Raw genomic sequence first — 27,227 nt, 5'->3', positions numbered from 1 at the left:
TAACCATAGTTGTTATCATTAGATGTATTTTCAGTATTAAGTTATTTTGTTGGTAATGAAATTTTAAAAAACCTGTTCCTAGCTGAAATATGTCTGTTCTTAATAGACTAAAATATGTGTCAGTTTTTAAGAGACTGATGAATTTTTGTGTCAGTGCAGTGAAATCTAATGTGCAGGGTTTTTTTTGGGGGGGGGGGATCTTCAATATCATAAACTCTAATTTGATTGTCTCCATTATTTTTATATGCCCATAATAAACTTGAGACTAAGCTGTCTGGGAGAAACAGTTATAAAGTTCTATATTTAACATATGAATTTTAATTCACTTTAAAACTCCAGTACATACTATCTTATAACAGTGACTCTATATAAAATGTTAGTAAGCACATACACATATCCTATTTTATCCTTAGAGCATTACTGAAAAAGGTAATTTCCTGCTGAATATCATAACTGAATAAGATTTAAACTGAAATTTCCTTTATCAGATCTAGTTTTCTATATCATTTTTAAACTCCTATATTGTCTTTTGGGACTTCAAGCTTAAATATGTTTGTTAGTGCTAACATATATATTTTAAAATGTGTGTTCAACATGAACTGAAATGATGTTCAATATAAAAATCAAGTAAAACCTGCATCTATATCAAGATTCTTTCTAAACTACCTAATATACTCTTTACTTCAGCATATAACATTAGTATAAAACCTCATGCTTGATTTACGCTTATAGTTTTTAGCCCAATTATGATTTCAACTCCCAAATGAACCAGCAGATCATGTTTGGAAACCCTTGTTTGCTGTAGCATTGTCATAGATGCCTAACACTTCTGAAGAAGACCAGTATCCTTTAAATGTGGAAAAGTAGGCCATAACTGTGGTTTGTTAGTCAGATATTATCATATTAGCAGAAAGAACACATAAGTTCTTATTTTTTTCAATATAAAAGATGCCAGGCCACAACAGCTTTTTTAGAATAAGCTACTTCAAGAACACTGATTTAAATTGTTGCCATAATAACTTGATTAGGAGGATAGGATCCACAATAGTTATAGCGGTAGTTCTATATTCTGATTATTAAACATAAAAGGAGACAGAAAGATGCACTCAAATAATTACAAATATTACATCACATAAATATGTGAGGATGTTTTGAATTGCAAAGTGATGCACTCCTGACCACGTGGATTTGTTGAACTTCTGGTTTTTTATTTCGTTTAAAAAAACCTTGCTTTTGTAAAGTTTGAATTAAAAACTTGCAGTAGCATGCAATAAAAGGTTTGCAAAAATATTTTGCTCTAAATTCTGATAGGTGATACTATTTTGATGACCACAGTATTACAATGACTGGAAATTTAATTTTTTCATATATGTTAATTAGATTACAGCTATGAGGTGGAATTAAATTTGTAGATAGAGCTAATTCTTAAATTTTAAGGGATGAGTATATAAGAAATGTTGTTCATTATTATTTTGTATATTGTATACTTTGATGACACTTAATTTTAACATGAAGTTCCATTGATGTAGATTAATATTTAAAATAATTTCCTATCCACTATAGAGACTCAGAAATATGAATTAACAAAACAAAAATAAAATCACAAATACATACTAAGCTTTTATCTTCTGCTTATTGTATTTTTAAAGAATGCTAACTCTTCATTTGAAAGCCGGTATGACTAAAATAATGTGATCTTAGCTGAAATTAAATATGTCAAAAATATTTCCTAAGGCTGTAAAATTAAATCTTTAAGTAATCTCTTGGGAACTATGCTTTTTCCACTAGTAAAATGCAATTTAAGGTTATACTTTCTATTTTATGAAATTAAGTTAGTTTGGATATATTATTACAATAGGAACATTTTAAAAATTTAAAATGAAATTTATCTGTAATATTCAGTACTAAACATTTGGCAATATTTACACAAGATTCATGTAATCAATACAATGATTAACATTAATAGCAGGTTTTTTCTAAACTGCATGTCAAAATGTTTTGGAGATGGCCTCTGAGACTATTTTTCAGTTGCACAAAAGAGAATTCAAACTCCAGGTTCAATAAAGTTACAATTAAACCCGTAATTTTCTTCTCTTCCTATATTTCATGTAAATCATTTGTAGTTTTGCTTCCAGTAAACACAACCAATTCCAAATATGTATTAATTTTTTTGCTAAGGTATAACTTTTAGCTAATCTGAGTTCTATCAAAATATAACTCAGGTGGAAAGCTGAGCCACTTGCTGCTTTGAATTCTCTATTTGTTGTTGCTTAGGGGTTTTTTAGTGATGTAAAAAAATGAAAATGCAAGAGAGAAAAGAGAACAAGTTGAAATACCAAGATTAAAGTGTTTATCTGTTACGCAAATATTTTATATTCTAAGAGGAACATTTAAAATAAGCAGGATTTTTCTTGAACATTCTTCCTAAATGTAAAAATGAAATTAATTGCTCCTTCAGTGTGAAAGAAACTGACATGTTTGCACAAACTGAAGTGCATTTTCTCACATTTCTTTGTATAAAATACAAAATTATTTATATTTATCACTTTGTTGTATGATTTGTTGTATGATTTGCTTCTGTCATTTTATCCGTAAGTTAACAAAAAACAGTTATGCTTCAGTAAATGTCCAGAGCATCAAATGGAATTTATATAATTATGGTACACTGAAGCTGCACACAGCTTTCAAAGTATACAGGTGCTTTTATATATTACATTGCTCTTAAAGTGAAACCTTAAAGTCTCATCAAATGTTCATTTTTAAAGTTTGTCTTCAGCTATTAATATGATCAGGTGTGAATTAGAATTCTGTTCATTAGATATGCTTGTTATTCAGCACAAGAGAGTAATGCGAGTCAGAGGAAGTAGCTGCCTACAACAGTAATTAAACATGTGTAACCAATTAGTGGGTTTTCCACTATGGCACAAGCATATAATTTGCAGAGTCTTTCTATGAGAATAGAAGAAAAAAGGTACTAAAAGTGTGTCTTGACTACAACATTCTCATGTTAAACATGTCAATGTAAATGAACTTTAAATATATAATTTCTAGTTTGTTAACAAACCACTGAACTCTATTGGCTAACAACAGTAACATGTAATTTTAGCACTTCTTGCCAAAAAGAAAATATATTAATTTGATTTATGTAACTGGAATGTACAGTCACATTTTACATGCTTTTAACAATTATGTAAAATTTGCTTCTAGGAATGTATAGGTAAAATACAAAAACGAGAGGTGAAAGTAGTTTTTAAAAAGACTTTCTGTATATCAGGCATATACATACAAATATTTTAAAATTTTAAAAAAATGTTGATTTAACAGGTTATGTGGAGTTATACTGTGCCTATGATGTCTTTCTGCAGTATAAAGATAATAAATCTAAGTAGCACAAAGACCCCATTTGAGTAACAGAAGCTCAGTTTGTCATGTCAGGTGCTGATTTGAGTTTGAAAGGTTACAGATTAGTTTAGCAATGTTAAGTGAACTAGCAAAGGTATCTCTAATTTTGCTGGAAATGAAGAAGCTTGATGGCAAAGGGGAATCCTAATGAGTCCATCGAAAGCTTGCTTTGTACCCAACAGACAAGGTAGCTGTGAATTGTATGAAAATATTGGAAATCAATTGCTTCTATGGAATTTCATTAAGAAGCAGTATCCACAATTGATAGGGCCTCATAATTTGATGGATTGCACTAAGAAAATGATTAGCTAGGTAGAAAGAGTCATAGAATACACACACTGAGGGACCTCAGAAATGTTGAAGTGATGTAATTTGTACAAAATAAAAAATATTGATTCTTACTCATGTGCAAAATTCTAAAATGCAAGGAGGGCTCTTTTACAAGTCATTGGCTGATACGATCTTCTGATTTCCCTCCCCCCCCACCCCCGCTGCCTCCCCACAGTGCCAGGAGAAGGAGCAGATGATGGTGATAGTGGGAATGAAAGCCGGAGTGGAAGCGAGGAAACAAACGTTTGTGAAAAATGTTGTGCAGAATTCTTCAAGTGGAGTGATTTCTTGGAACACAAGAAGAACTGCACTAAAAATCCACTGGTGCTCATTGTGAATGAAGATGAAGCCACCCCAGCTCCTGAAGAATTTGCAGAGCCTTCTCCTGCAAGCTCACCTAGCGATCAAGTGGACAGTGAGGCTTGTGAAGAAAACGTTCAAGCTGAGAACAATGAGATCTGTGAGATAAAGAATACAGAAAAAGAAGAAGAACCAATGGAGGTAGAACCTTCTGTAGAAAAAAGCTACTCAAATCCAGGCACCTCTAGTACAGCTACGCCACTACCTCAAATTAGTGAACCACCTTCCTTGACAGGTTATAACATGCCAAACACTAATGTAACCTTAGAGACATTGTTGAGCACTAAAGTGGCAGTTGCACAATTCTCACAGAGTACAAGGTGTGCAGCTAATGCAACCACAGCGAGTGGGGTTACAGCAATGGCCATCCCAATGATTCTCGAGCAGTTGATGGCATTGCAACAGCAGCAGATTCATCAGTTGCAGCTGATCGAACAGATCCGGAGTCAGGTGGCAATGATGAACCGACAGCCATTACGTCCCACTTTAAACACAACTCCTTCCCAAAGCACTCCTGTGCAAGCCACTAACCAGCTCCAGGGATTTGCCGCAAACTCTGCTCTTCAGTTAGCAGCAGTTGTTCCTTCGGCCATAGTGGCTCAAACCACTGGCAACCCACCAACTGCCTTTGAGAGTACTCCGCACATATCAAGGCCCACATCAGGTGCAAGCACTCCCAACATGTCAAGCAATGGCTCTTCTGTCCCAAATGAAACAAGCACACCATCTTCCTCTAATGCAATTACTTCTTCTTCGTTAACACCGGTTTCTGTGTCAAATATTACTACCAGCTCTTCCCAGCCCCCAAACCCTTCAACTCCACCTTCAGTAGGACCTGGAAATCTCCTTGCCTCAACTTCCAGCCTGCCAAACCCACTTCTACCTCAGACTTCATCCAGTAGTGTAATTTTCCCCAATCCGCTGGTTAGCATCGCTGCAACAGCTAATGCATTGGATCCTCTCTCTGCTCTTATGAAGCATCGCAAAGGAAAGCCACCAAATGTATCCGTTTTTGAGCCTAAGACAAGTTCTGAGGACCCTTTTTTTAAACATAAATGTAGATTTTGTGCCAAGGTTTTTGGGAGTGATAGCGCTCTACAGATTCACCTGCGTTCACACACAGGAGAAAGACCATTTAAGTGTAACATTTGTGGCAATCGGTTTTCTACTAAAGGCAATCTGAAAGTTCATTTTCAGAGACATAAAGAAAAATATCCACATATTCAGATGAATCCATATCCGGTTCCAGAGTACCTCGACAATGTTCCCACTTGTTCCGGAATTCCATATGGGATGTCATTGCCACCAGAAAAACCAGTTACTACATGGCTGGATAGCAAGCCTGTTTTATCAACTGTCCCAACTTCAATTAGTCTGCAACTTCCTCCTACAATACCAGGGGTAAACAGTTACGGAGATTCCCCAAGTATTACTCCCATGAGCAGATCACCCCAGAGAACATCCCCTGTGTCAAGTGAATGCACTTCTTTATCCCCAAGCCTAAACAATTCTGAATCGGGCATTCCTTTGTCTGCAGAATCTCCACAACCAATTCATTGTAGTTCAACCATGACTAAAACTGAACCTGTCAATATTCCAGTAACAAATGCAAGACTGGGAGATATTTCTATAAGTAGTCAGGTTACTGTAGTACCCATCTCTACAGCTTCTAGTGCTATTACTGAAAGCAGTATTTCTACAAGCCTCCCAAACACTGTGCTTCCAGCATTGTCTGACCAGTTCAAGGCTAAATTTCCATTTGGTGGTCTATTGGACTCTATGCAAACTTCAGAAACCTCAAAACTGCAACAGCTAGTAGAAAACATTGATAAGAAGATGACAGATCCAAATCAGTGTGTCATTTGTCACCGTGTGCTCAGTTGTCAGAGTGCTCTCAAGATGCATTATAGAACTCATACAGGAGAAAGACCATTTAAATGCAAAATTTGTGGACGTGCATTTACTACAAAAGGCAATCTAAAAACACATTTTGGAGTTCATCGAGCGAAGCCACCACTTAGAGTACAGCATTCATGTCCCATTTGTCAGAAGAAATTTACAAATGCTGTTGTTCTTCAGCAGCATATTCGTATGCATATGGGTGGGCAAATTCCAAACACACCATTACCAGATGGCTTCCAAGATGCTATGGACTCAGAGCTTTCTTTTGATGAAAAGAATGCAGAGACACTGAGCAACTATGATGATGATATCGATGAAAATTCCATGGAGGAGGACATTGAATTAAAAGATGATATAAGTGACCCTTCCAAACCACTTCTACCTTATTCTATATCGTGTCCATCTTCTCCCCCATCTGTAATTTCTAGCATTGCTGCTCTTGAGAATCAAATGAAAATGATTGATTCTGTCATGAACTGCCAACAGTTGACCAATTTAAAATCTTTAGAAAATGGGTCAGGGGAAAGTGACCACTTAAGCAATGATTCTTCATCAGCTATTGGAGATCTGGAAAGTCAGAGTGCAGGAAGTCCTGCCATGTCAGAATCATCTTCATCCATGCAAGCTCTTTCTCCTGAAAATAGCAACTGTGAAAGTTTTCGATCTAAGTCACCAGGTTTCAGTAACCATGAGGAACCACAAGAAATACAATTAAAGACAGAAAAATCTGACAGTCCCCCACCACCTACTACTATTGAAAATGGAGGTGCATTGGATCTGACAGCCACCAACCCCGGGAGGCCAATCATCAAAGAAGAAGGTCCTTTTAGCCTGCTGTTCCTGAACAGAGAACGCGGTAAGTTTAAAAGTACCATTTGTAATATCTGTGGCAAGCCTTTTGCTTGTAAGAGTGCATTGGAAATTCACTACCGCAGCCATACTAAAGAGCGTCCATTTATATGTACAGTCTGCAATCGTGGGTGTTCCACTATGGGTAATTTAAAACAGCACTTACTGACACACAAATTAAAAGAGCTGCCTTCTCAGTTATTTGAACCCAACTTTACTCTAGGTCCCAGCCAAAGTACTCCTAGCCTGGTCACGAGCACTGCGCCTACTATGATCAAAATGGAAGTGAATGGCCACAGCAAGCCGATCTCATTGGGCGAGGTTCCATCGCTTCCAGCTGGAATCCAGGTTCCTGCTGCACCACAGACAGTGATGAGTCCTAGCATCACCCCTATGCTGGCACCCCCACCACGTCGAACTCCAAAACAACACAACTGTCATTCATGTGGGAAGACCTTCTCCTCAGCAAGTGCACTACAGATACATGAACGCACCCATACTGGTGAAAAGCCATTTGGATGCACTATCTGTGGTAGAGCTTTTACCACAAAAGGGAATCTTAAGGTAAGAAGGTAAACTTCATATTAAACGAAATCCTGTAAAAATACATAAAGGGCTCACATTGAACCTGATTGTTCACCAGAGGCTGGCTCCTCCTCCTTCTCTTCGTCCTCCTTGAATCCAAATCGGAGCAGGAGAAATGGATTGAATTTGGATGTTAGGCTAAAATATTGTTTTGAATATAAATGATTTTTTGCAAGCTAGAGTTTCACTTGCTTTTTCCTATTCTCCTTGTTAGTAACTACAGTTTAGTATTTAGATTAAAACTAAATGACAGTTTAGTATTAACTGGTATTTAATCTCATTTATAAATAATGGGAAGAAGCCAATTTCATAATCTGAAGATCAATCCAGTTTGTCAGGTTCAAATGACAATTTAGGTAGAGGCTAATCAATGAGGGATGTGAACTTTTCTAAACCTCTTGAGTCCACATTGGAAGGTGGAGGGAGAGAAGAGATTTGCAAGATTGTGGTTCATTCTCATTTGTCATTAAGCTAAAGTATGATTTGGCCTCATATCCAAATTCTAAATCAGTGTAAAATCAGATACAGTGTTCCCTCAATTTTCGCAGGTTTGAACTTCACGAAAAATCTATACCACGGTTTTTCAAAAATATTAATTAAAAAATACTTTGCAGTTTTTCCCCCTATACCATGGTTTTTCCCGCCCGATGATGTCATATGTCATCGCCAAACTTTCATCTGCCTTTAATAAATATTTTTTTAATAAACTTTAATAAATAAACATGGTGAGTAATAATCTAAATGGTTGCTAAGGGAATGGGAAATTGCAGTTTAGGGGTTTAAAGTGTTAAGGGAAGGCTTGTGATGCTGTTCATAGCCAAAAATAGTGTATTTACTTCCGCATCTCTACTTTGCGGAAATTCGACTTTCGCAGGCAGTCTCGGAACGCATTCCCCGCAAAAATTGAGAGAACACTGTACTCCGTATATATTATCACACATCAGAAATAATTTTTTACTTATTCATTTATCATATTTATATAGCCGCCCATCTCAAAATGAAATTAAAATTCAGTTTTCATGGACAAGTGTATTTCTTCCTCCTTTTAAAAAATAATTGTTTTTGAACTACTGTATTGGAATTATTGTTTTAATATTCAAAAATGTTTATAATTAAAAGAATTCCAAAAAAGATTTAATGCATGAAATAATTTATGTCCACATTTATGAACCAATTTTCATCCCATTTTCCAGCACGTTTCAGATTGCAGCTTTCATCATTGTGTTTTAGAGAAGCAGGGCTTTTAGTACTATTTTCCAGATACTAAGGTAGAATGTAGTACTTCAAAATTGACAAATGTTCAGTGAGAACACTGCCTTGATAGTGTTTTATTTTTCTATTATTTAAGGATTATACAATTTTTATACTAAAGAAATATGAAAAGTAGACCTATAGTATTTTATATCTCCACATAATCCAGGTAATTATAAGATTATGGGCAATCAAGGAAGAGTCCTTTAACTGATGTTAGCCCAAATCTAATATATAATTATATAAAATTATTTATAAGTAGTTCAAAAGAAATGAGTTATTATAACAAATATATTTGAATGTTTCTTAAGATATTTAATCCCTGGCAATTTTAGATGAATCAAACCTAACAGTTTGGGTATAAAAGGTCTATTAAGGTAAACAGAAGATACCTAGACCTGTTCTTGAACATCTGGAACTATTTTTAGAAGAAAATAAAAACTTGCATGCGAGGGGAATCAGAAAATTCCTTCTATTTGACTGACAGGATGTTTGCATTCAGACCATTATAAATAGAAAAAAATATTTATTTGGAGAACAAGCAAAAATGGATAATCTTTGCTTTATCCTTTTTATTTTATAATTATTTGCCATGGGTCTTGTGTCATTGGGCAGGGACATCTGTGCGTAGTTGCTTTGCTGGAAACTTCATATAATAGAATTGCTCCCAAGTAAATATAAGTACTGTATAACCGAGTTGCAAAATTTCACCTTTCTTTAAAAGTTAATGAGATTTACAGGTTTAGGACATAAAAAGCTTCCTGAAATACAATTTAAGCCTGATAATTTTGAATAATAATAATAAGCTTGTTAATTTTGAATAATAGTAATAATTATGTGCATGAGAAAGTTAATGTTGAACATTACTTGACATTTTAAATTACGAAATAAGAATGTCTTCTATTGCCAGTTTAAAATGCATGCCTGGCATCATGGCAAAATGTGTAAATTTTCTTGCTCATTTTCCCTTTTTTTTTCTTGTCTGTTCTTCCTCTAAAGGTTCACATGGGAACTCATATGTGGAATAATGCTCCTGCACGACGTGGGCGCCGACTGTCTGTGGAAAATCCCATGGCTTTGTTAGGTGGGGATGCTTTGAAATTTTCAGAAATGTTCCAGAAGGATTTAGCAGCTCGGGCAATGAATGTTGACCCAAATTTTTGGAACCAGTATGCTGCAGCTATTACTAATGGACTTGCTATGAAGAACAATGAAATTTCTGTCATACAGAATGGAGGCATTCCCCAGCTCCCAGTAAGTTTAGGCGGAAGTGCCATTCCGTCTTTAAGTAACATTTCCAGTGGAATGGACAAAGCTCGTACTGGTAGTAGCCCTCCCATCATTGGTTTGGACAAAGCAAGTTCTGAAACGGGAGTCAATCGTCCATTCACAAAGTTTATTGAGGATAATAAAGAGATTGGCATAAATTAAAAGCATTCAGTACAAATAACTGTTGGACCGCTGCTCAGATACATTTGTTCTTTCATGTACAGTTTGGGAAATTAAACTTTAGTTTTGTGGCCTAATTGCCTAGATTACTCTTATGATTTATCAATAGCAGAAATACAATAACTTTGTGTCTGCTGAAAAGTTGTCTCACAAGATTGCATGGTACTATTTCAACAGTGAGCTGACCATTAGTGAGAACTTATGAACCTTTTTAAAAAATTTAAGCAAATGATAAATCATTGGATAATTCCAGTAGGGAATGAAGGAGGCCAAATTGTTTCAAATTTTGTTTCAAAAAAACAAAGATGCCACCAGTTGAGTAAAAGTGGGGTTTCACAATGGCATTTCAGTCCAATTCTATATTTGCTGATTTTCTTCAACTCAATTAGAAACTTGAACTGTTTTTAGAATTCCTCTAACATTCAATAAGTGATTTAGTACCCTAATGCTAAGATTACAGTATTCTTGTCTGTAGTATTTATAATGTAAAGATAATGCGGGTAACAGACAATATACTAGCCCCATTCTTAAATGAAGCTTTTGTATGGCAAAATACATTTGGCTATGTGACTTTTTTTTAAAGCAAGTTTTGTTTTACTATAAATAAGTGGTTTATTTTGATGCAGGCAAATTTGTGACGTTTTATTGGGAAAGATAGCATGCTTTCAATGTGCAAGTACCTGTCAGTAACAAACCATTTTAATTTAAATCTTTGTAGCTGCTATGTGGACAGTTGTTCTATTAAATGGAAAAAGTGTAGTGTGAACTTCAGTTCATAGTTGGAAAAACAAGTTACAGACAAACCTTATTACAGTAGATTATTCACAACACTATAAGCAGTTGTGAATAAAACACTTCATGTTATCAAAGGCTGTACAATAAAAGGCAGTGTTTGTATAATGTGGTTGCAAACTCTTAATTTATACTATTGCACTTTTAGTATTTTATATTTAGGGAGGTTTGTCTATAATTTGAATCTGAGCAAAGATGTAAACTATTTTATAAATAGTCCTTTGGCTTGAGGAAAAATGGGAGAAGAGTTTGTTGTGTTTGTCTTTAAGGTCAAACAGTATGAAAGATCTGTGCTCCTTTTAATAAAAAAAAATCTGCTAAGAACTGTCAGATTCTTGGATATAATGGGGCCTGCCATTTCTTAGACCAAAATGATTCATTTAACTTTTTTGTAAGCCCACCCTCCAACAGACCTTTGATATGTTAATCTTAGGGCTGTGATATCAGTGCAAGTCTAAGAGAGGCTAAAGAAAACATTGTGTAGGCTTAATTTTGCTGTAATCGGTTCTGTCTCTTTCACTCCCACCCACAAACTTGATGCTGACTACTTAATAGCACTGGTATGTAAAGCAAAACAGAAAACAAAAATTCTAAAAACTTGTACGTAAATTCCCAATCTGTTTTATTTAATATTCTAAGATTTACTACAAAGCACAATGTACTCTGAATACACTAATATAATTTTCATGTGTTTAAAGCATTGTTTAAAATTGTGACTAAAGGGAATGTTTCCACTCTGAACTAGAGTGCTGGTGAGGCTGGGGCATAATCAAAACTTGAACAGTAAATGTTTTGTGTACTACCTCATTTTTGTGCATTACAAGTATGGTGGAATCTGACAGTAGGATCCTCCATTCAACAAAATTGTTCAAGGGACATTATGGGTAGCTGGGAAACAGCACACAATGTTTATGCCCCTGAAGAAAGAATCAGACAGTGAGGTCTTCTCAGTTGTGACTGGAAAAAAAAATAGGACAATCTCTTTCTTGTGCAACCACAACAGAACATATAAGAGAATGGACTGTTTCTGCCATCATATCACTGAATGGAAAGTTTAAAAGACTTACTGGTGGTTTGTTACTATTTTGAAATGAACAATGAATTATTCCACTCTTGTTTTCTACAGCAATGATAGATAAAATATAAATATGGACATGTACATATTATTAAATATGTATGTGGAGTGTGTGTGTGTGTGTGTATGCGTAGACCTACCACACACCGATACACACATTCTATTATCAATGATTGAGCAACATTTGTGTTTGGGGTGTTTCAAAATTGAGAAACAAAGAAAACTGAGGTGGCTTAGTGTTGCTGGGTTTTTTCAGCAAATGAATGTTTTTATTTATCTGTGTCCATTTCTGGTGTGCTTTATTTTTTAGTGTTTGGTACCATGTAGTGTTATTTCTTCTCCCTAAAAGATGTGCATATCTTAAAAAGAGATGTAAAGTGTTGTAAATAAGATGGCTGATGAAGGTACAGTAAGACTGACCCCACTTTGTATTCAGGGTTAGGTCCTTCCTCTCTGCATGGTGAAGAGAGACACTTATTTTTATACTGTGATACCATGTAGGGCTAGGAGCCTCCCTGAACCAGCTGGGAATTGTTACCTAGATCCAATATTTTTTATTATTAAATCTGTTGGCTCGACACATCTACTGATTGAAATGGATGTCTTAGTCTAGGTTACTATTTTTGTCACATGAAATTGAATAAAATGCAGGATGTAATATTATTTATGAATTGTGTTCCATGGTTATTCACAATTAGGCTGTGGTAAGGATTGAGACTGTTCACACAACTCTGCAGTTAAAAGGCTCAAAATATTGTATTCACCTTCAGAACCTAATTTCACATATGCCTAGTATTGAGGAGCTACTTCTCCAGTTAAAAAACCCCCACCTCCTACAAATTTACATATCAACAATGGGGGGGAAAGCTGTATCAAAAATGACAATGCTTTAAAACAGTTACTTGTAGCTACTTACCTTGGAAGCAATCATTCAATTAAATTCAATTTATGCAATGGATGGGTCTGAACTAGTAATGATGCACCGTTGAACTATTTTTGTGCAGTTTTTATGTCCCTTCAGAGATGCTGAAGGAAAAATGGCAAGGAAACTTGAAAGGTGTTGTGCAGAATCTTGATAATATTCCAGTGGATAATTGAAACACAGCTTTATTATAAATACTCTCTAGCAAGTGATTTGCCCATGAATCTGTTTGGATGCAAAGAAGTATTTCTAAATAGATTAGTCATAGTACATTTTCTTGAACTAATGGAGTAATTAATCAGCTGTAGTTTCATAGGCATCTGTTTGAATCTATGATGTCAAAATGGCATATGAATTGGGAAATGACAATTTACTGTATGCATTGTGACATTCGATGCAGGAACAAAAGTTATGTTACTTACCTGGTAATGTTGGAAGCATTTCTTTTTCTTCCACAGAAACCTATATGTAGCGACTTTTAGAGCGTAGCACATACTCTGACAAATATATATTTTGTATCTAGAAAGCTTACCTACCTTATAAGAAATGTATCTGTCATATAGATAGGGAAATGCCTGAAATGGCTTTATATTTATGACACAAAAGTGGGTACACTGTTAAATAACACTCTTTAGAACTTTAAAGATGGAAATGAATTCATGGTGGGAATGTTATTGGCTAATAAAATTATAGTATAACACAGCCTGCAGATGTTAATATTTTAGACTAAAATGTTCTAAAACATGGGATTTCTCCCCACCTAATATGAAAAGGAATAGTCATTTGGTAGAAAATGCAAAAAATAGAAATAACATTTAAAATGAATCTGCTTGTGTGAGTGTTCACCATTCATTTCTATTCTACTCTTTTTATGACTAATATAATCTATATTAAATAACATTTTGGAAAATTCAACAGCAGCCATATTTAAGGCTTTATTTTCTGATGTGAAACACTTCAGAATTTCCAGTCATCTTGATATTTGGCTGACCTGGAGAAGCTGAAATGTTCATTGTTGAACATATTCTGTGAGAATACTGCTATTGTAACCATCAAATTCCATATTTAAGTAGAAAAATGATAAAATAGGTCATTGGGATATCTCATCACACTTAGTTCCTAAAATCATTCTAGGGAACTTGTTCCAATGTACCTGCCAAAGATATGTATAATGTCTGTGGCATACTATTTATAGAAATATAGATAGTATACTTCTACAACCATATTTAAATACAATTTCTATTAATATCTGTCTCCTAACATGAAATACATTTATTTGAAAAAAATTAAATATATTTTCACATAATTCTGTTTTTTTCCCTTCAAATTATATGAAAAATAAAAAGTACACTTTTAAAAATTGGGATAGGAAGACAATGATTTACCAATGTGGATAAAAAGCAACTGTTGTCACAGAAAATAAGATAACGTTACTGAATGATAGACATCAATTGTCAATTTAGATAAACATAGATAAACATCTGTGAAATGATTAAAAGGAAAGTACATAAAGCCATCTTACTTGATTTTCTGCGCTAAAACAAAAGTATAAACACTCCATAACTTGTCAGGTTAAATCCAGGTAGATAAAGCTTTTTGAGGTGAAATATTTTTCTTTGTTGGTAAAATAGGTTTATCTCATGAGCTTCATGTCTTCTTCCTACAAATGAATGTGAAGCCAAAGATGCAATCCTAATCCAATTTATGTGGAAATTGCTATGCAATCCTATAATAATTCTCTCAGAAGCAAGTTTCACTGACTTGAGTGGAATTTCCATGGTAAGCATGTATAGGATTGAATTACATTTCCCATTTGTATTTATGGCAGTGACACATCTTTGTTAGAATTCTTAGTTATTATTCTCTACCTTTATCTACTCTGTTTATTACCGGTATATGCAATCAATTGTAACAGCTTGTGCCTAACTAAGGAAGTGGTCCTTAACTTTACAATGTATTTGTACTTATTTGTCAGTCCACTATTTTTGTTTTCATTTCTCAAACCCAGAAAAGTTTGAGATCTTTTCAAAAATATAAACAGTTTATTAAAAAAATAATTAGATGATGGGTTCTTATTACTAATTATAGTTTTATTGTAATCCAGATCCGAATGGTTCATACAAATTCATTGATCATTTCAAGAAATCACGATTCTGCAAAGTTTGAGACACCCATCCACCTCCCCATAATTAAGAAATGGCTGATATAACTCTGAGCTCATCTTCTATTTCATGAGGGGAATTTCCTAAATTACTTTGATCCAACATTATTAATATTCGCAATAACATAGAAGTGCCAAGAACAAGTAAAAAATCATGAAAATGTCCTTGCTCAATGCAGGGAGAAAAACAATCCTGAGAAATTGGTATAAATCAGGTAATTGAAGCAGGAACAAATATATATGATTTGTGCTCATGTACACTAATAACCTAACAGGCATAAATACCAGGGGGGCGAATTCCTCCCGGTGCGCTCTGTGCGCAGCTTCGGGTGTCTTCCATGCATATGTGCGTGTTTTTGCTCCTACATGTGCAGGAAGCAAAATCTTGCAAGGGGACGTATGGAAGAGATTTCGTGATTTTTTACTTCCGCACATGCGCAGAAGCAAAATATTGCCAAAATCTCATACGTGTGTCCCCTCGCGAGATTTTGCAGAAGCAAAACCACGCTGGGACACACCTGCACACATGCAAGACACCCAAAGCTGCGCACACAGCTCAACTTTTACTACCAGTGCGGCATCCTTTATCGTTCCGGGAGGAACCCATTACTGCTATATATCTATGATTTGAAATATTTACTTGCCGTGTTCATAGGTGTCTGTTACAGTTGCTGCTTTCATCATAATTCTGAAATCAATTGCATGCTATATTCTCTGTTCATTTGATGTTATAACATGTGTATAAAATAATTATTTCAACATAATGCTACTTTTTTTTCATTTTGCTGCCTGTGGATACCATTGACCAAATTTACACTGCAAAATGTTATGTTCACTTTGAAATTCTCTTAAATTAAGGACACAAAATGATTGAAGATGATTGTGTTGCCTAGCTAGGAAATCAAATTGTTGCAGCATTAAAAGCTGTTGCGAACCAGTTGAGAGAAGCAAAGTTCTGGTCTAACTGTTCAGAATTACATTTCCAGAACTTAACTTACATTGAGCATTTCCTGTTTTGCTAAGTCGTTTACTCTTGTAATCTTAGAACATGCATTCAGCCAGCAGCCCTTAATACTAGGTGACTCAAGACAGACAAAAGTGCTTCAGCGATAGCACGTAATTCAACAATACAACTGACTACCCCTATCATCCAACAAGGTCAAAACGAATTGTGCAATATATTTATTTATTTATTTATTAGAGTTGTATGCAGATATTTCTTTACTTATGACCACAATTGAGCCCAAACTTTCTGTTGCTAAGTGACACATTTGTTAAATGGGGTTGTCCCATTTTATGATCTTTCTTGCCACAGTTATAAAATGAATCACTGCAGGTGTTAAGTGAATCTGGATTCCCCATCAATTTTGCTTGTCAGAAGATCACAAAAGGGGATCAGATGACTCTGGGACACTGCAACTGTCATAAATATGAGCCAGTTGCCAAGCATCTGAATTTTGATCATGTGACTGTGGGATGGTGCAACGGTTGTAAGTGTGAAAAATTGTCATGTCACTTTTTTAAAGTAATGTAACATCGAGCAGTCACTAAATGACATGTTGTGAGTCGAGGACTAACTGTACTGCATAAGTGCAAAAACTATGTAATTGATGTCATGGGAAATATATTTTCATTTGTTCCCCTCTCCCACATAGTTGCTTGTGTTCACTCAATACTAATTGTAATGAGGACTGCCAATGTTATAGAAGATAAGACTGTCACTGACTATTAGTTATTATTGCCAAACAATGCTTATATATGCCACTTAATATTATTAGAGATGGCATAGTTCCTGATACCATTTATAACAAGCTTCAAATAAAATAAATTGATCCAGAAAGGTGCTGTTCTTAAACTGAATTTGAAGGACCTTAAGAGTTTAAGACAGCATCATACAATTTTAAAAATTATTTATGGTATGCTAAAATAGCTGCCTGTCTTATCTATCAAAACCCTGGGCAGTTTACAAACAATTAAGATTTCTCATAAAGCAATTATTAGAAAAGATTATGATCTGTGTAGAAATGGACAAACTAACAATGGAAATAAAAGATAAAGATGAGTCGGAATACTACCAAAGCTGGAATAAATTTTACTTGGTAGTAAAGTCAGAAAAACAAAAAAATAAAATAAAGACAACCAATTAAATAGTAAACTAAAATAGTATGGTAAGAAAGGAAAAGAGGATCAGTTGAATATAGGAATAAAAGAGATACCATTGTAAGACCTATGTAAAATAAAATGTATATAGTATTATAAATATTAAATGATGGTAATATAGAAATATACAGAAAAGCAGGACTGCCACACATCGTCCAGCATGAATTATTACAACAGTTTTTATAATGTTTTGTTTACATTTATGGATGTTTGTAATAAAATAAAAATATATATATTAAAAAGATTTCTCATAAAACTCATTTATGAAAAATCAATACAATACAATTACTTTCTGAAGTAAATTTGTGAACAAGGTGCATAATACTGCCTCTCCAGAATTTCAGCAATAGTTTTCTTTAGCACTTCCCCCTTCAGGATGATTTTTTTAATGTTTAATTTTCAAACTGCTTGCTAATAAGATTAATATGGATAGATTGTATATAATCTATATAACACTTTAAAAAAAAATCCACATCTAATATGGCTGTTGTCATTCCAGATATCTTGAGCTACACGAGACTGCCATTACTCTCATTTTACTCAGGTGAGTTTCTTCTTTTTGGAGCAAGATGATGATGATTTATGGGCACTGTAATGGGTTACACAGAGTAACATCTGTAGTAATGTAGAATCCTTGACTATTTTAAAATAATGTACTGAAGTTTACTAACCCAGTAAAATATAACTATGTTCACTTACGGAGAAATTTCTATAAATACATGTAATTATTGAACAAGGTACTGCAAAAGGTTGTGGGTATGGCAATTTCAGAAGTACCATAAAATGAATAGGAAAAATGGCTTTGAAGAAAACTAAAACCAGCAGGTTTGTGACTTAATATTTAATATGCAGAGTCAAATAAAAATTCACATATAGGAAAGGTGAGGACCTATCAATCTGATTTTTTTGTTTATATCCTATTTTGCCGTACAAATGTATAAGATACAGGGGTTATCTGGAAAGTAAGGTTACAAGGCACGTAGCTCTCACGGGGAATGTTCACGGGGAACTTGGTATTACTATCATGTAACGGGGAACCAGCGGAAGAGGGTGAGCAGTGCCAATGGTCAGCAGATCATTGACTGGCATTGTGGTGAAAGTTAGAGATGAGCGTTTCCCTCCAAGTACAAAGTGCGCGCTGTAATACTCTGCCTGAATGCTAAGGGCATGAACACTGCTGCGATGGGTGCCCAAGATTATTATTATTATTATTTATTGGATTTGTACGCCGCCCCTCTCCGCAGACTCGGGGCGGCTAACAACAATGATAAAAAATAACATGTAACAATCCAATTTAATAAAACAACTAAAAACCCTTATTATAAAAACCAAACATACACACAAACATACCATACATAACTTGTAATGGCCTAGGGGAAGGAATATCCTAACTCCCCCATGCCTGGCGACAAAGGTGGGTCTTGAGTAATTTGCGAAAGACAAGGAGGGTGGGGGCCGTTCTAATCTCTGGGGGGAGTTGATTCCAGAGGGCTGGGGCCGCCACAGAGAAGTCTTTTCTTTTCCCCTGGGGCCCGCCAAACGACATTGGTCGATGGGACCCGGAGAAGGCCGGAGAAGATGCTTACTGAAGCACACAAAATTGGCAGAGTCAGTGCCGCCTGAGAATTTCTTGACCATTTCAAGATTGAAGGAGAGGCTCTTCCCAACTGTATAGTGACAGGAGATGAAACTTGGACTTATCCCCATACTCCAGAGAGCAAACTCAATCAATGCAATGATGCCATACCCACCCCCATTCAGCCAAAAAGTTCAAAAGTCAGCAATCGGCAAGAAAAATCTTGGGCATCCATTGCACATACTATAAATCTTGGGCACCCATCACAGCAGCGTTCATGCCCTTAGCATTCAGGTAGCATATTACAGTACGCACTTTGCACTTGGAGGGAAACAGAATGAGGACGCTCATCTCTAACCTTCATCACAATACCAATCAATGATCTACTTATCACTGGCACTGCTTTCATTCTCTTCCACTGGCTTCCCGCTACATGATAGTAATACCAACTCCCCCTGTGAACATTCCCCGCGAGAGCTAGGTGCATTGTAACCTTACCTTCCGGATAACCCTCGTAGATTCCACATGATTTCAGTCCTTCTTAAGTTTGTTTGTTTGTTTATTCATATATTTTTTAATGCTGCCCTTCTCCTTAGACCTTGAAAGGTTAGCAGAAAATTACATTTCCCTTCCATTTTATGACTAATTCAAACAAGATTCTTTCAGAGAAAAACCAACACAGTTCTAGCATGCATTAACAGAGGGATAGAAGCAAGATCATGCGAAGTGTTAATACCACTACATAATGCCTTGGTAAGGCCACATTTGGAATACTGCATTCAGTTTTGGTCACCACAATGTAAAAGAATGCTGAGACTCTAGAAAGAATAGAGAGAAGAGCAACAAAGATGAATAGGGGACTGGAGGCTAAACATGAAGAACGGTTGCAAGAACTGGGTATGTGTAGTTTAATGAAAAGAAGGACTAACGGAGACACAATAGCAGTGTTCCAATATCTCAGGGTTGCCACAAAGAAGAGAGTCAGGCTATTCTCCAAAGCACCTGTGGGTATGACAAGAAGCAATGGGTGGAAACTAATCAAGGAGAGAAGCAACTTAGAACTAATGAGAAAATTCCTGACAGTTAGAACAATTGATCATTGGAACAATTTTTGCCTCCAGAAATTGTGAATGCTCCAACACTGGAAGTTTTTAAGAAGATGTTGGAGAACTATTTGTCTGAAGTAGTGTAGGGTTTCCTACCCAAGCAGGGGGTTGGACTAGAAGACCTCCAAGGTCCCTTCCAACTCTATTGTTATTGTTGTTATTATTATTATTGTTGTTATTATTATAATATAATGGCTTGAAACTTCAATTATAAAGTGAGCTTGGGGAACAAATATAGGCATTTTCTATTAATGTTTTATTTGGATATCTTTTAAAGAGTGTTAAAATGGTGTTGGAAAGATTATTTGTAATTTTGTACTAAACATTAGAAATTTACCATTACATGAAAAAATATAGGCTTACTGAGCATCAAGATAAAGAAGCTCACTGTTCAATGTTGAATTTTGAATGCCAAATTAATAACCTTGGATCTTGTTTTCTGTCTATGAACTGACCCTGATTGATGTAATGGAAAGAAATGAATTATTTAATTATTTTCTCATCAAAATTCATGATTAATTTAAAGTTTAGAATGAATTAGAGTTTCTTTTCCTCACATTCTTATTTTTTATTTTTCTCTTTATCTTTTTTGTACAGTAAACAAAAAATAAAAAATAATAAAGAAATGGAAGGAGAAAATATTTAAAAATAAAATGTAATTTGGCAATAAACATGCTCGTATTCAAATGTTTCTAATACAGTACGAAGATATTATTTTTATTCCAATTATGTTCTTCATTGTTTCACAATCAATTTGGTAATATCACTTTTCACTTTATCCTCCTAAATGTCTATTGATTCCAATATCATTATTTGATATCACTCACAAGTCCAGCTTCAACTTACATAGAAACAATAATTAAACATTGAAGACTCTGCAGAAAAGCTTTGCTTTGATTGCCTTCTAGATAGACATAAATTTAACCTAGAGTAGGAGTTCTCAAACCTGGCTGGAGTATTCTGGAAGTTGAAGTCTACAAGTCTTAAAGTTGCCAAGTTTGAAGACCTCTGACCTAGAGGAAAGTTGATTCCTAAGTTGGGGCCAAAAAATAAAACACATAAAACACATAAAAATATTGTTCCTGAGCTGTTCTCTCTAAACTTGCTTGCATTATTAAAATTGTAATTTAACCATTAGGATTATAAAGCATAAGACAAATTTCTGACCTTCAAACAGATTAATAGTTATCAAGAGATACCAGAGATTGAAGAGACGTTTCTTTTCATGTCTTCTATCTCTGCACTTTGGCTACTGGCACCCTGGAACAAAAGATCATTTGACAGGTTTTGTATTGGATGGGTGAATAAATATTTTTGTTATGGTCACTGGCCTGAACTGGAAACAAAGACACATTTAAAAAATAAAGTCTAAAATAAAACAAGATACAATATTATAAACAGATGGTGGATTCTTTGTAATCGACCTAATTTTACAGCCAGTATGACAAAATTTAGCTACGTCCAAGGAAACTGATCTGATAATAGGTAAAAATGATCAGAACTTCCAGGGCTTCTTACCAAATAAGACACGAGTTCTTATAAAGGGCACAGGATATATAGTTCTTGACTTACAACAGTTCCTTTAGTGACTGTTACAATATCACTGAAAAAAAGCAACTTAAGACAGTTTTTCATTTATGACCATTGCAGCGTCCTCATGGTCATATGATCAAAAAATTCAGACACTTGGCAGCTAACTCATTTTTATGACAGTTGCTGTTTCCCAGGTCATGTGATCACCTTTTGCCACATTTTGACAAGCAAAGTTAATGGGGAAGCCAGATTTACTTAATAACTGTCACTAAAAACTGCACTGATTCTGGCAAAGAAAGGCATAAAATAAGACAAAGCTCAATTTACAAATGTTTTGCTTAGCAACAGAAATATATACTAATTACCTCTTGTCCACAGTTTGTAGGGGACTTTTTTGAATTAGCCTGCCAGGTTTGCTGTGGGGAGAGCATTGAAGGTAGTGCTTTTGGAATTTGGAAACAGTTATATGATGTAGGTATTTTAAAAAGAGGCTTGACTAATATTTTACTAATATTCAAGAGATTTCAGAGGCTTGACGATCAGAATATTCTTACATAGAACCAACACCTTCTGCTGGGCTCCTTTCTGAGCTCTCTGTTACTCTTAATTTATCTAAACTGAGAAAAAGAGTGTCTTATCTATGTTTATTTATATTTCTATAATTACACTGATAATGCTCAAAATTTAGATTTATTTTAAAATTTAGGAGCTTTGAGATAGGGTAGTATATTTTTCCTTAAGTGGATATAGACACTCCATATATTTCCTTTATTCTAATTCATAGCGCTCAAACAAGTACATTTCCTTCTAATTGGCAGTTGCAGATGTTAATATTTTTCATATACTGACACACAGACTCCAAAAATTTACAAAACAGATAGTTGTATCTGATTTGTGACATTTTCTTAACTTTTGACTTTATGACTTTAGATACTTTTACAAAATTCATAACTCAACACTTAAATAATTTAAAATTTTAGGGATATTTGTGCCATATTTTTATTGTTTGAAACAAGAGAATCCAAGTCATCTAAAATATATGGTCAACCAAAGGAATACAGATGAACTGATATTTGCAAGTTGAGTTCCACCTATTTATGGCATCTGCATTCAAAAATTAAAATCCTACACAATTCTTTGCCAAAAAAAAAATTAAAATCCTAGATTTATTGCCATTAATGGAATACAGTTAAAGTATAACAGTTCAAGTGGTCTGAACACTATTTGTATTGTAAGTAAAGATCAAATATAGGGTAACTCCCACAATTTTCTGTAACTCTTGTTTTTAGATTTAAATCCACACAGAAAACACCCGGATCTATTTTAGAGATTAGTAAATTGGGCTCTTCAATCGCTCAAAAGGAAGAATGTGCAAACCATATCATTCTAGGAATGGCATCCTCTGGAAATACCAAAATGTTCCTTTGCACACACACACACACACACACACACACACACACACACACACACCCCAAACTGTTGATTTGATTTGACAATTTTACAGAAGTGATTCCAGATATGGTGCATTTTTTCCATCCCTATTTCACAGATTTAAAACATGGTCCTCCAGCCTTCGAAAGAAGATGGTCCATCAGCATTAGTATTCCCTGGCTTCCATAAAGGTATATTTATTTTTTACAATTTATTTATTTATTTAGGGATACTGCACCTATCTCAAGATCCTTGGCAGATTACCACTATGCTCAAAGGAATACCATAGCATCTAATAAAATATTTCTAAAACCACTCCAAACTCCAGCTATACTTTCTCATTACTATATTTTTGAAGTTACTCATTACTATACTCATTACTATACTTTCGAAGATCCATCTAATTAAAATCGGTTTGACAGTTTTAATCATGGCCAATAATGAGAGTCAAATATATCTCAGAGCAAGAATATCACTGCCTTCTTCATATCTATTTTCGGATTCAGAGGAATAGATAGTAACATCAAACAAATAAAGTAATATTAGGTCAATTCAGTATAGTGTGCACAAAGAAGCTAGACAGCATAATTTGGTATTAAATTCCATGTCTAATAAAATACATTTTAGCTGTTTGGGAAATTATCACCAATATAAAATAGATGTCAGTCAATTGGTTGATTCACTAAGTATGTACCGTATGCCTGAGGCAGTTGCAAGACAATGACTTCTCTTGCTCTTCTGTGTATTATGTGTTTTCTACTGATAATGTAATGCCCTGATGAATTCAATTTCTCTTTTATAAACTATTGATTCAGAGAGAGATATGGGATAAATGTATACAATTGAATTTAAGTATGATTTGTTTCTTTGGAAATAAACCAGACAATTCTTACAGATAACTTTTGTAACCTGATGCCTTAGCAAACAAGGTTTTCAACATCCCAAAATATTTGGAGGGCATGTGAACAACTGAGAGAAAGAACTGTGGCTACATCAAGATCCAAATGTAAATGATTAGGAATATATTAATGTAATCAATAGGTTTTAGATGCCCAATTTCAGATACTTGGAAAAAAATAGAGAGACTTTTGCCTCTTCTTTAAACATATCACTTTTAGATTACTAATTACTGGTAAAGTTAGTACTTACATGGCTGTAACATAAAATAAGAAAGTTATACCAGCAATTCTTATACTAATTAGCTCTATGGTAAAGACATTTATAGATGTATACAAATAAAGGTTAAATGAGGTATTAACCAATATGAAGTTTCTAATAAGGTCATAATTGACATGAATATAAAAATATTGTAAATATCACAGAGGGCAAACTTATATTTTTACATGAATGTGGAATTGTGTATCAAAATGTACAGGAGATATGAAGTGGATGACAGGTTTTCTTTCCAGGCTGGAAGAAGTTATTGATTCAAGCCAATTTAGCTATCCCAGTTGTTTGAACATCTGCCAGGAGCTTGCTATCTGAATAACCTTCTGTTTTCCTGTGTGCTGCGTTGAGGGGTTGTGTAATTATTTTTTTGTAATAAAGACAGAGACTACTTAAAACATCAAGAATTACTTCTAATCTGAATTATCCAAATTCCACTCTGGGAATATATATCCAGATTACTCGGTGTTCCTTTAGAAGAGGAGACAGATGTTCATGATTGTGAAACAGATATTTTAAGTTACGGGGTTCTGTGCTGCTCTCCTCCCCCACTTTTTATTTTTCTTATTCTGCTGTTCTACCCCCAGCCATACTTTGAATACACAATGGTAGGCATATGGGCAATTTTTAATTTCCCAATGAGGTAAATATTTGCATATCCTCAGCAACAGGAGTACACTAACAGTAGTACACATACTGCTTAGTTTTCGTTTGGCTGCCAGTTAAACAAAATTATTTCAGAATTATAACACAGAAATGAACGCTCATTATAGGAAGATAAAGCTTTCAAATATGAGCAAATTAGAATTTGTTTAAAACATACTGAGTCTTTTAATGACAATTGTGTCTTTTTCTTCAGTATTTTATAGATTTTGTACAGAATCTTTTAGAAGGTCTTTTTAAAGGCAACTTTATGTCCACTGAGAAATGGAGAGACAGAACATTTAATATATCAACTGCAATTAAGAGCATATAAATACCACAGTTGTCATAAAAATGGTACAGCTAAGTAAATTCAATTTTTATAGGTTTAGAAAACAAACATGAATAAAATGATAATACAAACCCCTCCCTGAATAATATTGTACAGATTTTCAAAACAGGCTTTAAAAGGAACAAAAAGAAAAACACCCTAATAATTCTATAGGTTTTCATAATCTACAGCAGAAACGCCCCTGATGTTGTTAAAATATATCTAAGGCACAAACAGAGGAAGGGGTAGAAGCTGAAATGAATGAAAAACTGCATAGACTCCTCACAAATAATCATTTCGAAAGCAACTCATTGCTGAGTATTTAGGGCAAGGGTGGAAAACCTTAACATATCAGGTGGCCAATCTAACCCTCAGGACTTCAATTACTTCTCCCTGCCCCGATAATTAGATCTACTCATGCAATGTTTCTTCCTTTAATGCATATGCAAGAATAAAACACAGTAAATGTAAGTAGGATCCACTCTGCATATTCCTCAATTGAAATATCAGGTTAAATTACTGCTGAAGACTCGGATGATTCAAACCGTCCATGTTATGGAAGTAGATCCCATCAAACAAAATAGAATAAATTTATATCTCATTATGCATACAGAGAAAAATACTTTTGATAGCACCAGTTTGGTTAAGACATCAAGTAGAAACCTAGAAGGTATGAATGCTCATAAATACAAAGCCAGTCACTCACTCTCAACCCTAAGAAGAAGGAACCGTTATGTCACTTCTGAAATTAATGCCAAAAATCCCACAGGGAATTGTCTCAAGCAAGAAGTGATCTCTCTCCCTCTCTCTCCCCCTCTCCCTCCCTCATATAATCAAGGCATTTTCAGAAAAGAAGGTGTATTGGATATATTTGAATTATTTGTAGAAATAATAAAGACAGGATATGAATATGTACATAAAGATTACACAGAAATCATAATGCAACCAATTTTTCTTTCCAGTATATTTGAACACACACACACACACACTATAATTATTGAAGACTATGCAGAAACGTTTTCTGCACTTATGCATGGACCATTCCCTAGATTATTCTACACTACATTTTTGTTTTTAGGGAGGGAGGGAAAGAGTAGAGACTCAGGTTTTGTACTGGTAGATGTGATGGATATGAACTATTTCTATCAAGATGATTGGGAAGTGAAGCTTTCATTTTTGATATTTCAGCCAGGAAATAATAATTTCAGAATGTAACTCTGTTATCAGATCCATATCTGAGAAAGAGAAAACATCTGAAGTAACTAAACATGTTTAGTCTCAAAATATTTCAGAGGCTGCATGGTATTAAAAATAATAAAAGCTAGTGGAAACATTTGTGTTATGACAGGAAATTTTCTTAATGTGATTGTTTATTATTATTCAGCTAGGAATACTGAAAAACAAAATCTTCAACCCAAACATCCAATAAAAGTTACTACAGGTTGAATAAACACAAATGTTTCATAATGAATTCTATCTTATAGAAAATTACAGACAGTGCAATCCTGTGCATCTGAGGTACAAAATACTGCAATTCTATAAACTTATTTTTTTTAAAAAGACTGTCCCATCTAATTCAATTGGCAGCATTTTTAATTTTGCAGACCGAGGGGGAAACAGACTTGGTCTATATTCATAAAAATAAATATTCCATATTATATTTTCAAGAAGTTTGCCTTATAATTATTATTAAATGTTAATGAATTAAACTTATTTTAAAATGCTGAAGAATACCTATAGTTATAGAAATTAAGAAGCTGCCACATAGTATAATTTTAAAACTTTAGGCTCCAAACAGCTGTAAAAGCTTAGCTAATTAATTAATTAATTAATTTTACCTTTACAGTACATGAATACATCAACAGTATCTCTCTGACAATCAATGAACAAAAGTATGGCGGTAGAAATTCAGCATTGCACTTATTTGGGTGCGTACTTTTTAGCTTATATCAATGTTTGGTATTAATTATAACTAACAAATAAAAAACAAAGACATCTTTAAGAGAATCTGGCTTTGTGGTTGCTAAGAGCCAACAACATCAGTTGATGGTGCTTAATCATTAAGTCAATCTGACACATTGAATTGGAAAAATGCACAGACAATGAAGATAATCAGGAAGATTCACACCAAACCAAGCAGCAGAAAATGAATAAGCATTTGAAATGTATAGGTATGCATAAATATGCATTTGAAATGTGTAAG

The 27,227-nt window shown here is 34.4% G+C and overlaps 1 protein-coding gene across 6 annotated transcripts in view; it reads left to right on the top strand.

Moving 5' to 3' along the window:
• The window catches only part of SALL3 (spalt like transcription factor 3), a 39,561-nt gene that overhangs the window by 9,850 nt on the left and 2,484 nt on the right, over positions 1–27,227 (top strand). The window contains exons 2-9 of one of the 6 annotated variants that reach the window (XM_070747430.1): positions 3,908–6,850; positions 7,067–7,407; positions 9,679–9,933; positions 14,549–14,696; positions 16,124–16,236; positions 17,738–17,782; positions 23,003–23,075; positions 26,871–26,923. In XM_070747430.1, coding sequence (XP_070603531.1) covers positions 3,908–6,850; positions 7,067–7,407; positions 9,679–9,933; positions 14,549–14,587 — 3,578 coding nt within the window. In that variant the 3' untranslated portion in view covers positions 14,588–14,696; positions 16,124–16,236; positions 17,738–17,782; positions 23,003–23,075; positions 26,871–26,923. Of the gene's footprint in view, positions 1–3,907; positions 6,851–7,066; positions 7,408–9,678; positions 10,941–14,548; positions 14,697–16,123; positions 16,237–17,737; positions 17,783–23,002; positions 23,076–24,259; positions 24,352–26,870; positions 26,924–27,227 lie in introns of those variants that run through there. The other 5 variants (XM_070747431.1, XM_070747429.1, XM_070747432.1 and 2 more) reach the window with 5 other exon arrangements.

The sequence above is a fragment of the Erythrolamprus reginae genome, chromosome 3 (genome assembly GCF_031021105.1).
Source record: "Erythrolamprus reginae isolate rEryReg1 chromosome 3, rEryReg1.hap1, whole genome shotgun sequence".
Taxonomy (NCBI): domain Eukaryota; kingdom Metazoa; phylum Chordata; class Lepidosauria; order Squamata; family Dipsadidae; genus Erythrolamprus; species Erythrolamprus reginae.
Note: the sequence above shows the minus strand (reverse complement) of the source record. Positions and strands in the feature narration are given on the sequence as shown.